This window comes from Oryzias latipes, chromosome 7 (assembly GCF_053564925.1).
Source record: "Oryzias latipes strain Hd-rR chromosome 7, Olatipes_Hd-rR_3.1".
Classification (NCBI taxonomy): Eukaryota; Metazoa; Chordata; class Actinopteri; order Beloniformes; family Adrianichthyidae; genus Oryzias; species Oryzias latipes.
In genome coordinates, this window is record NC_136243.1 from 10,316,292 (window position 1) to 10,328,602 (window position 12,311).

General features: G+C 39.1%; 1 protein-coding gene and 1 pseudogene across 2 annotated transcripts; one reads left to right on the forward strand and one right to left on the reverse strand.

Moving 5' to 3' along the window:
• Window positions 1-2,112: 2,112 nt before the first annotated feature.
• LOC101173467 (P2Y purinoceptor 1-like) lies at window positions 2,113-4,192 on the forward strand. Its single transcript, XM_004071035.5, has one exon. It carries the CDS (start codon window positions 2,601-2,603, stop codon window positions 3,579-3,581), a length of 981 nt encoding a protein of 326 aa, XP_004071083.1. The 5' UTR covers window positions 2,113-2,600; the 3' UTR covers window positions 3,582-4,192.
• Window positions 4,193-5,078: 886 nt separating this feature from the next.
• LOC101165886 (UDP-glucuronosyltransferase 2A1 pseudogene) lies at window positions 5,079-9,421 on the reverse strand (annotated as a pseudogene). Its single transcript, XR_909064.3, has 2 exons — window positions 9,314-9,421; window positions 5,079-7,070 (listed from the first exon to the last, which is right to left on the reverse strand). The product of XR_909064.3 is annotated as a UDP-glucuronosyltransferase 2A1 pseudogene (transcript).
• Window positions 9,422-12,311: the final 2,890 nt, after the last annotated feature.

Below are 12,311 nucleotides of genomic sequence, written 5' to 3' on the forward strand. Positions count from 1 at the left end.
AAATGCACATTATGTTCTTTAAAGGATGATACCGCGGCCGCGTGTGGGAGGAGCTACTGGTTCTGGTCTGATCGCTGCATGGAGAGATGTGTTTATCAATGCATGGTAGACACTGAGAATGTGGAGAGATCAGGTTTATTATTTTGGAGGGTTCTACTTGGTAATCATGTTTCCATGTTAAAGTTCATAAAATCATCCCAGGGAAAGTCTCTGCTTCAACTCCCGCAGACAGCTGCATCTCAATCTGACGCCCGTGTTTCCATCTCTCTGACAAGTTTGAAGCCAAAGCCCCTCCTCCGCCTCTTTACCTGCTTTTCCTCTCTAACTGTTCACCTGTTCAAATCCTCTGCAGCTGAGAGTTGGTTTCCCCCGCGCTCCTCTGTGTATTATACACAGAGAGCGCAAAATACGATAGTCGGGGCACTCCAGCGCCGCACAAGGATGAAAGAGCCGGACGCAGGTTATAGTGGGGATAGAGCGGATTAAGCAAATGAATGGAAGAAGGCGCTCCGCTGAAGAAATATTCAATATTGTACACATTTTATTATTAGTCTGAACTATCTTTTATTTAAAAAAATATTTTATTTTGCTAAATCAGTCCAGTACGAAAAAAAACATCAACAAAAGCTGCGTTGGGCAGTTTTTGGCTGGGTCTGGCGGTTTTCAGATGACTTTTGGGCTGGAAAACTGTGACTCTATCTGGCAAAGCTGGCGCGAACTCTCAGTCTGTCATCAGCGAGTTGGTCTCTGCCCCGCGGAACGTCAAGTTCCCGGCAGAAGACCGGAGTGTTTATTGAAGCTGCCCCGCGTGTGTCCTCCTGCTATCAGCTCTGCAAGTCTCGCCCGATAAATACGAGCTCATTACAAAGCTGTTTTTTACGTGGCTCGCGCTTTGTACATCAGCGCCCTTGAAATGCCATGAAAAATGAACAAACTAAAATAAAATTTTATTATTATAAAATACTCATTATTTTCCAAAATCACAGGGAGCCACAACAGATGGATGAAAGAGCCACATGTGGCTCCGGAGCCATGGGTTGCCGACCCCTGCACTAGACAGTGCGCTGAACCTTTTTTCTTCAATGACTTGATCTTCACTGGTGTCCAGTGAAGATCACACTAACTCTGACACGAATGACATGAAATCCTCTCCACCTTTATCCACCTTTGTCATGGTAGGGAGAACACGTCAATGGTCATCTTGGGTTAACAACATTGTTTTTTTTTAAGTTTTTTTATCATGATTTCCACATTGAAGTGTTACAAGGAACTTAGTTGAAGCATATGATATATGTCCAGTCCGCCACCAGATGCCGCTGTTCTGTGTGGTTTCAAAGCCCTGAATAGTTGATTCATTTTTCCGGCACAATTACATGAACTCCGTGAAAGCTTCATGGGGCTTCTATTCCCATCCCTACAAAGGAGTTTAATATTCGTAAAACAAAAGGTGCTGCTGAGCTGGGTGAACAGATAAAACTAACTGTCAAGGGTAACAAGAACACAAGGAATCAGACAGTCGTGTAAATGATGGTATGGACAGCACAGGAGGAAGGAAGAGACTAGACTTTAATACAGACAGAACTAATAAGACATAGGTGAAAACGATCAGGAGAGATTGGGACCAGGGAAGTTGAATTCAAAACTAACTCATACAGGAAACTTTCAAAATAAAACAGGAAACAGAAATTAAATAATTACGGAAAAAAACAGTAGCAAAAACTAAGGTAAAGATACCCAAGCCATGACAGTTTGGGGATTTATTAAATCTGTCTTGACATACCTTTGGATGGTCTTCACGTGTCAGTGTTGTCGTATTTGGAAAAAATTTGTCTACAAGATAAAAATAAAAAGAACATAATACTGCTTAACCCTTGTGCTATCCTAGGCACTTTAACATTGGGAGTTGGGTCATCTAGACCCATTAAACAGTGCTCTGAACCTTTTTTCTTCAATGATTTGTGATCTTCACTGGTGTCCATGGATTACATGAAATCTTTCCACCTTTATTCACCTTTCTCATGGTAGGGAAAACACGTCAATGCAAGGGTGGGGTCATCTAAAATAGCAAAAGGGGTTAATACATAAAAAGACAAATAAGAAATAAGAAAAGATATTTGATTGAAAAAAAACTTTTTATTATCTTAGAGGTACAAATTATATAAATAAATTAAGAACAAGAGAAAAATACCAGACGAAAGGCCTCATAAAATAGATATTTGTAAGTACATTTTTGACATTTAGTCCAACATTTAAGAATGTCACTAAACTAGAAGGTTTCTCTTATCTGCAGCAGTGCTCTTGTTGTCCTTTTAAAGGAAGTGCCCTTTGTTTAGGTCTAGGGGATTAAAAAAGTAAATAATGACTTTATAAAAATTATTTGGAAATGACCTGTTACAGTAAAAGTTAAATGAAATAAATAAGGAATATTAGAATATAAAATATGAAAAGCAAACACCCACCAAACAGCTCTTATGAAATATTTTTAATTCTGGGTGTGGTTTTAACAGGAAGTTTTTCATGTTGGGTTCTGCTTTCATTTCTTTCACTCTAACTCAGACGCAGACGACAGAAGTTCAACTGGCTCCTTTCCAGCAGAGAAGATGAACCTAACCAATTGTTCTTACAACAAAAGAAACATTGAAAACAAGCTGCTGCCTGCTCTTTACACCGTCACATTCATCATGGGTTTTGTGGGTAATGCATGGGGGCTGAAGTTGTTGCTGCAGAAATGGCAGAAACTGGGAAACATAAATGTTTTTGTCCTCAACCTCGGACTTGCCAACGTCTTGTACCTGTTCACCGTTCCTTTTTTGATGGTGTACTACTTCAGCGGAAGGAAATGGATTTTTGGGGACGTTTTCTGCAAGATGACAAGATTCTGCTTCAACGTGAACTTGTACTGCAGCATCGGGTTCCTCACCTGTATTAGTGTGTACAGGTACCTGGCCATCGTCCATCCTCTGAGAATGATGGGAAGACTAACTGTGACTCATTCTGTGCTGATCTCAGTCCTTGTTTGGCTTTTGGTGAGTGTTCAAAGTATGCCAGACATCTTTTTTCCAAAACGATTCAAAGACAAAGCACAGTGCTTTCACTCTACAAGCCTTGAAAAGACTGAGGATTACCTAACATACAGCCTTGTGTGGACAACCACTGGATTTTGTATCCCATTACTCGTCACTCTGGGCTGCTACGGACATGTGACTTTTGTTCTTTGTCGCAGGAACACTATAGAGAAGACACTGAGACAAAAGTGTGTGAAATTTCTTTTCATTTTGATTCTTCTTTTCTCCGTCTGTTATATTCCTTATCACGTCTTTAGGAACCTAAGTCTCTTTTCTAGAATTCAGAGCAAACAGAATATCTGTGTTTGGTGGGATAAACATGTTTTTACAGGTCATCAGATCAGTCGGGGGCTTGTGTGTCTGAACAGTGCTCTCAATCCTCTGGTTTATCTTCAGATGAGTGAACATATTCTCACTCACATCCGACAGCTCCCACAACAAGTTTGCAAGATTTTCCATTATATGTCTGTGTGCAGCAGGAACAGCGTTGCTGTGTCACAAATTGAAGACATTTAGAATTTTTTTTGTGCTCAGAAACTCCTGAAATGTCTACCACATTCTCTGCGTAAAACCTTTTCTTTGTTTTGACTCCATTTGGAATTATGCCTGTAAATACAAACATTTCACCCATATATGTGATGCAAAGCTGGACATATGTTTAAGAAGGAATCTGTTTTTGTGAACATGACAAAAATGTTTTACCTTGGTTGAATTTGTTCTAAAAAAAGTAAATCTGATAGTAATTTTGTGAAATACTAGGGATGCCACAATGTTCAGTTTAAAACTGAACCGAATGTTGCAGCCTTTACTGAACTGAGGAGGAAGGGAATCGTTGCATCTCTGCTGCAGATCACTATAAATATGATTCAAGTGTCAAATATGTGTTGTACTAATTTAAGGATTTATTAATTAATGCTTTGTTACATAAAAAAAGGCTTAGTATGAGACAAGTGAAATGTTTTCTTCATTTTTGCTTGCTTTTTAGCAAATAAATTTTTTTTTTTAATGTTTTGTTTGTTATTGTTTTGTAGTACACATATCATGTATCAAACTAAAACAAAACCATAGCCCAAAGAACTCTGTAGTTCTTTATAGAATTAACTTTAATAAATGCAATAACACCACAACTTTTATCTATTTTCTGAGGGGTAAAGCCTAATGACTGTCATAATTATTGGGGGGCCTGATCACATCAGACATTGGTTCTGCGAAGTCCATCAATTTCTGATAATGCATGTCCAACTGCATTACCCCACTCATACTATAGTCACTTTAGAAAAAAAATTTACTTGGTTACTAGTACTTTAATGTTGTTATAATTTTAGTTTAAACTGTTTTTCACAAGAAGCAGACTCTTTGAAATGTGATGTGACGTGTTGTCATCGCAACGGCTACTGATACCGCAACGTCCTCACACTGCAGCAGCAAAAAAGTGGTGTGTTCCAAAAATGATAAGTCAAATAAATTGCTAGAAAGGTCTAGGTTGTAGATGCTAGTCCTGCTAGTCAGCATAGTTGAGTTCTGCTTCATCCAGACCTATGCGATACAGCAGCTGCTACAGTTGGTGTTATGGTATTAAGAAGTAGTAGAGATTGGATTTAGGGCTCTTTGGAGGGAGCCAAATATTTTTCAAACAGCCATTCAAAAGACTAGCTCATTTGGCTTTTTTTATATTTATTCATTTTTAAGATGCCAGTCTGGAGTTTATTCATTTTACACATGAGTTATGTGGGAGATAAGGAAGATAATTGCGGTGAATAATTATATTCCGGATGACTGAATGATGGATGCAAACGACCTCTTGAAGAAGCCACGCTCAGAACATGCTGCTGAGGGGACTGACACGCCAGTCTCTGCTGGACACGCCAAATCCGGACCTCTTGGTCTTAATGGATGAAGGAGGAGGCATGACCTCCTGGTTTTATGGAACAGAGAGAGAAAATGACACTCCTAATGTGCATTATAAAGTATGCTACAGTACAGTCTATTGCTCTAAATATAAACAAAAAACTCTTTATGTAATGTATGAGCAATTTTCCAATGTTTTTTTAATACATTTTTACAAAGCAGCAGAAAAGATACAGAAAGGCTTTTGATGATTTTTTGATGGATTTTTGATGGTGATGGACATTCTTCAGCCGCGGGGGCGGGTGGGGTAGAAACTCTCTGTTTTTGCAGATTCTGCGGATTTGCAGTTCCCTCTAGTCCCTAAACCCTGTGAATACTGGGGTGATACTGTAATACAATTGATTACCCACTAATTATAATAAACAAAGGACCAAATCTAACTTATTTTTATACTTGATTCATCTTTTGATTAAAGATGTATTTAGCCATCACATGTAATATTTAGGGGCATTCAAAGTATTTAGAGTTTACACATTTTTTCGTGTTTATTAATCATCTATTCTACCTTGGACTTTTTCATTATGGTCAGGCATCTAAACATACATCTGCAGGAATTCCAGATAAATGTGAAGATAAACAATCCAACTGCTCCAAAGACTGCCATCACATCTAAACATTGGTAGGCATACCACGGCAGTTTATATGACTCTGTGTGAAGGTGGCCAGCACCCTTGTGCCTCATGACAAACTCTATCCAGAAAACAGCCTTGTCCATGGGTTTTATTGGTTGATCGCGATAAATCCGGGACAGTTTCATCATGTTCTGCTTGTAGGGTTCTGTTGGGTCCAGAAGATTCTTTAGGGAGTTTGTCAGAGACTGGACATCCATTGCTGTTATGTCAATGATTTTGGCCACGCCATGGGCCTCCATGCGCACCAAGTTATCATGCTGGTCAAAGATTAGGGGAATACCCAAGATTGGCACTCTGTGAAAAATCGCCTCATAAAGGCCATTGGTGCCCCCGTGTGTGACAAAGAGCCTGGTTTTAGGATGGCCAAGGATATCATTCTGAGGCAGCCATTTGACCAGCATGGTGTTACTCCCGAGGGTGGCTGGTATTTCTCCAATGTGCCTCCATAAGACCTTCTGTGGCAAGTTTGCAAAAGCTGCAGCAAAGATTTCTGACACCTTAGGGCCGAGGTCACTGAGCAAGGTCCCGAGAGTCATGAGGATCACCCCATGCTCCCCAGAGCTTTGCATAAAGTCCTCTAGATCTGCTGGAAGGGGGTTGGCAGGCTTACACTGGAAGCCTCCAATGTAGATAATATTTGGCATAGTGGGGCGAGGGAAGTCAAATGTAAAGTCAGTTCGCATTAACCAAAGATCCGCTCCTTGCATCAAAGACATGACGTTAACATTATGTTCAAAGTAACGATCACACAGTGCCTGGTATGGGGGGTTAGAGATATAATAATAAAGATAGACCAACATGCCTTTACAGAATACATTTTTGACTCTTTGAAAAAAGCTCATTTTGTCAGTGTTGTGAGAGAACAAAGCTGGGATGTATGACAGTGGGGAAGGTGTTATAGGATAATGAGCATCCCCATCTGAAAGCCAGCGTACATTTAACACCAGTGGAAGCTTTAGATGATGCGCCAAGAGCACTCCAGCTGGAAACACGGGGTCCGTTAGAAAAACATCATACTTGGTTTGGTTCAGTTCCTTTACCAAAGTCTTGTTCTCCATTATGCTTGCAGCCAGATTTGCCACAAGCTGCTGGTTTTCTTTCAGCAATTTACTGAAATTTCTGTAAAACTCAAAAAGTCCCCATAGCGTGCCTTGGTATTGACGGCCCTCTAAAGTATTCCTCAAGAAAGTGGTCATGAAGGTTTGGCTCTCTACGTTTTGGGGCTTTTCCTGAGGGATGGTGATGGAGGTGTAATAAGGGGAGGATTTAGAAATGTACCAGCTGTTTGATGAGCGAAAAACTGTGATATGATGGCCCTTTGAGTGCAACACTTCCAGTATTTTGATCATGTTAGTCCAATGGCTTCCATCCATTGGGTACACAAGCACTTTCCCACTCTCACATCCGGAATTCAGGAATGTTGTAAATAATAGGAAGAACATCAAGGCTGGAAATGAAGCCATTTCTGCAAATGAGATATAATACACAATTATTACACTGTGAAGGTTCTCAATTATCCAGGTGAAGTACTGAAGTTGAGTCACAGCAACTGGTCATCTAAGATAGCACAAGGGTTAAACACATTGGACCTAAACAAATGTTTCAATCTGTCTTCATCTGACATGTCTAACAGAAAAAAAACAGAAAACAATTCACTTCTAAGATCATGATAGATGGGGCACTAAAACAAAAAATGACAGTCATTTTCTTATTCATTTAGGTGACAAGGTGTAAAAACACAGTTCTTTTCTGCGACAGAGTGGAATCACGTTATTAATATTTACATTGCTTCTCTGACTCCTCTTTCAAACCATCTGTCTTCTCTCAAAAATCTGTACTTCTACTGTATTTCGTCTTCAAAATGAGTGTCCTTCATCCCTTTATCTATACAAAACTGGCTCAACAACTTCACAGCCACTAAAGTGCTCCATGGATGTTCCACAGGGCAGTACTTAGGCCATCTACTCTTTATTCTGTAAATCAAAGATCTACCCCAAGTTCTTAACTTTCACATTTCTCTTCTGTATGCTGATGATGATGTTATTTTCTTGTCTTGGTCCAACGTTGACTTAAACGTTGACAAGCTTAACACAGATCTGCAGAATCTACATGACTGGTTGCTAGCTCACCACTTAACACTTTAACGTTAAGGACACAGAATGAATTTACTTTTATTAATCTCAGAGACAGTTATCTTCATCTCATCACATCACCTTCTGTACTTATAAACTTTCAGTTGTCTCCATACATAAGTATTTGGGGGTCTTTCTTGACTCACATCTCACCTACACTCATGTGCGAAATCTAACTAGAAAGTTTAACCAAAAATTGTATGTTTGCCCTAAAAGAGACCATTTTTGACTCTTTTTCTAAAACGTATCTTGATGCAATTCTCTTGTTTACTATCTCATGTTTTTTGGCCTGTTTGGTCACTCACAGAAAACCATCAAACCATTAGCAAGACTCTACAATAAGAACCTGCATGATCCAAAACAGGCTCCAGCTTGGACTCACCACTGCTCTGCTTTATCAGTGTCAAATGCTCTGTCTTTCCAGAACTATTCAACAAAATTCAATTTCAATTTGAATACTTCCTGTAGACCTCAGCTCTCTAACAGACTGCTGCACCAGAAATGATTAGATGAACTTTTATGCCCTTTACTACTATTTGTTTCATCAACTTGCAATAGTACTTTAATTTTTTTTTTAACTAAGCTGTGGACACTATGCAAATGTAAAAAAAGGAATGAAGTGGTCATGTTTCCTGATTCAGGTTAAACTCTGATTGAGCAGCAGCTCCAAAGAGCAGGCTGGTACAAGTCCAACTTGCTGCAGGCAAAGAGTTAAGAAGTTAAGTTACGGTAATTTTTTAAACAAAATCGCTCTGACTGCATGTTCAGTTCAAAAACATATCAGTTCAGAGTCTAATGAAACTTCAAGCAACAGCAACTTCTTCAGCAAGTGGAAGAAAAATTGCCTTCAAAATTTAGCAATGATGTTATTATAATTAATTATATTTATTGTCTTTTTTTACAAGCTCTGCGCTTTTAAATAAATGTTTGCATTTTTATGCACAAAGGATTACAGGGTTTGCACCCTGCAGAAACATTTTTTGCACATAAAATGGGTTTTGCACAAAAAAAATAAAAAATAAAATAAGCATGTTTAAATGGGGCTGCTGGACTCACTGTAAACCTTAGTGACCATGACCAGAAAGAAGCAGCCATGGGGAAAAAATGACATTTAAAGCCAGGAAGTTTGCAACCATGGCAATAATCTGTGATAGTGCAAAACATGTTATCTACAAATCTATACATGTTTCTGTGCTGAGCCTTTCCACATCTGGCTGCAGGCGATCCTTTGCCCTTTGACCAATGTCTCATGTATCCTGCAATCTTTAACAGAGCTGATTACCTGCTAACCAACCTAAAGTCCCTCTGCAAACATCCTCTCAGAAAGTCTACAGTTGCTATGTTTCTGAGAAAATGTGCTCTTCAATGTGGTCTTTCTGTCAAGTACTGTGGTTTTGAAGATTTTGCATGGGTGTTGCTTGTTGTAAACACAACTGCTAATGTAACCCTTGTGCTATCCTAGGCTCTTTAACATTGGGAGTGGGGTCATCTAGACCCACTAGACAGTGCGCTGAACCTTTTTAAAAGTGGAAGAAGAAACAATATTTTACAGAAATTCATATTTAAAGATTCTCACCTCATGCTTTAGAACCTTCAGTGGCTTCAAGTTAAAAACCGGAAGACTCCAAATGGGAGAGATGATCAAAAGAGGTTTTGGATAGCTGCTGCTCCAACCCCAAGTGATGGATAATCTAATGTCCCTCACTGCTTTTCTGCATGGGTCTGTGTCTGTTGAACCCCCCCCCCCTGTGGAATTTTGAAACTCCCCTTAACCCTTGTGCTATCTTAGATGACCCCATCCTTACATTAATGTGTTCTCCCTACCATGACAAAGGTGGATAAAGGTGGAAAGATTTCATGTATTCCATGGACACCAGTGAAGATCACACATCATTGAAGAAAAAAGGTTCAGAGCACTGTCTAGTGGGTCTAGATGACCCAACTACCAATGTTAAAGTGCTTAGGATAGCACAAGGGTAACTTTGTCAAGATTCAGATCCCTGAGCAAAGTCAGAGAACGTGACGAGCACATGAAGGTCTTAGCAACCTAAGAGAAAAGGAGATGCACAAACATATGTGATGTAGCTTCTTCTCATCATAGTAGGTTGTTATAAGTATTGATTGAAACTGATAAAAATTTCAAAGTAAACTTTTTCATTAAATACCTTCTTTTCTGGTTCCCTCATGCTGCATCATCTGCACTCCAGCGGGTGTCTTCATGTCTTACAGTTTTCCCTTTTCTGATCTTCAGTCCTGACTAACATCAATTTTTGTGGCCTTTTATTTTTTTTTTACCTCTGTACTAAGAGAAAAACATCACCAAACCAGGCTGCAGAAGAAAAACAACAAAAAGCCGGGTAGAGTTTGTATTTTATTTATTGTTTTATTTGGTTTCAGGCAAAGAAGTTTTTGGACAATTTCAATGGGGAAGATCATTACAGGAACGGTGCATTGTGAAGTCACTCTACACATCATCAATTAGGCTTTTTATTTAAAACTAATAGCCATATTATCATTTTTTTCTCATCCAATCACAACCATATTTTTCCCTTAAAAGTCATGAATGGTTGTCTCTCTCTCTCTCTCTGCCTTCTTGACAGTTCGCCAGTCGTCCTCCACCTTGTTCTCCAACAGGACCAATGGTTTGCCATGGTTTAGTCTTTAATCACCATCAGCATCTAGGCTCGGGGATTTAGAATTCATCTATGGTCTGAGTTTATCCTAAGGCAGGGGTCCCCAAATCCAGGCCTTGAGGGCCAGTGTCCTACACGTTTTCCAACCAACCTGCCGTTGAAGATCCTTATTGGCTAAACACACCTGATCCAGGTAATCAGCAGCAAATAAGGCAGGGTTTCTGGAAAACCAGCTAGCAGGACACCGGCCCTCACGGCCTGGATTTGGGGACAGCTGTACTAAGGCGTCATCGACCCAGAGCGGCCAAAGACTGGGGACTTCTTTCATGAAAATCTTTCTGCATCACAGAGAAATCTTTACTTGCTTTGAACTTTGAACTTGCTTTGTATTTTTAAATTTAAAGTAAATACATACCCTTCGAAAATTAATGTAAATGGAACAGAAGTGGCTGAGCTTGGTTTATTTGATGAAATACTGCTGCTCCATAAACTATGTCCTAAAAAACGACACTTTTTTTGTGGTCTTAAAATGCTATAATTGTTATTAAAAACCACTGGGAACCCTTAAAGATGATCAGAGTGGAGGTTTAGAGTAAATCAGAGCTACAGAAAATAAATTGTTTTCTGCATCTTGAGTGAGTAACCCTACGTCTACATATCAATAGGGATCTTTGCCTCCTCAGAGTATTTGATAAAGGAGACTGGTTGTGTTTTTAGATAAACACAGACACCAGGGTTTGTGGTTAGGCTGAACTGCTATTATCTACAAGACCTTTGAGTTTCCTCCTGAGACCTGCCTGGAACACATTTGATGTCAACCAAAATCTATTTCAAAGGATTGTCCTTATTTCAGCTGACTCATCAGACAGTTAATCCTCTTTGATTTGCTCAAAAACTGCCTGCTTCATGTAATTTAAAGTTATCAAAAAGAGCAAAATGTGAGAATTTATGAAAAAGCTGCAGTTTGGTCATGCAGTGAGGAAAAAGCCTCAAATCTGTAGTTTTTCAGTGTTTTTGATTGGTAATTAATTAAATTGTGAAGCTGTAAATCAAAACTGTAATGACTTCTGTTGGTTATATTTAGGCATCAATCTGTCATCTTCCAGTGAGATTCTGTTTCCTCAGGACTTAAAGCTGGACTTCTGTCTAACGTGGCAGTGTCCTCAGGGTTCATTTCAGTAATGTTACTTATTATTTTAGTTTTAACTGTCAGGAAAGTTGTTGTCATGTGACGCCTTACATGCAGACACTTGCTTATCTGATGGTGGAAACCCTAAAAAATTCACATCTCCCTTTTTCCAGGATTGTGGAATAGTCCTGAAATACTTTCACTTTCAAATCTTAGGTTTAAAATGATCTGTTTTTTGTTTGCTCTTTGGTTCTGTTCAATTCAAACCTGCAAAGTTCATGGACAACCACTGGTGCCCATACTCAGGATGAGCACAGCAAAGCAGCTAAAATCTGGATCAGTCTTCCAAACCATTTCCTCTGACATGAGACTGAAGTTCTTCTTTTTATCTTGTGTATGATAGTTGAAAACTTATTTAAGTTTAATTCAATTAGATTTTTTTCAGTAAAAAACTTCAGTGCAGGCTTTTCCAAATGGGGACAACGATAAATCTACTGTTTTCCCCATCCACCACTTCTTTTTTCAAGCTCCTTTTATACCTCATATAGATCAATGAGTAGCATGTTTTTCCCAATGACTTCACTATTTTGGTCCTCTGCATGTGGCATGCCTACCAAGTTTTGGGTACTGGGGCGATAAATATGCATACTGTGCAAAGTTTTAGGGTATTAGTTTGAAGTTTTAGGCAGAAGAATACATACTGGGAACAAAGAATGCATTAAAAAACGGAGTTTTTCATCAAACAGCAAAAAGTAGGGACATTTAAGTCAAATCAATATTTTTGTGACTAACTTTTGCCTTCAAAACATCAT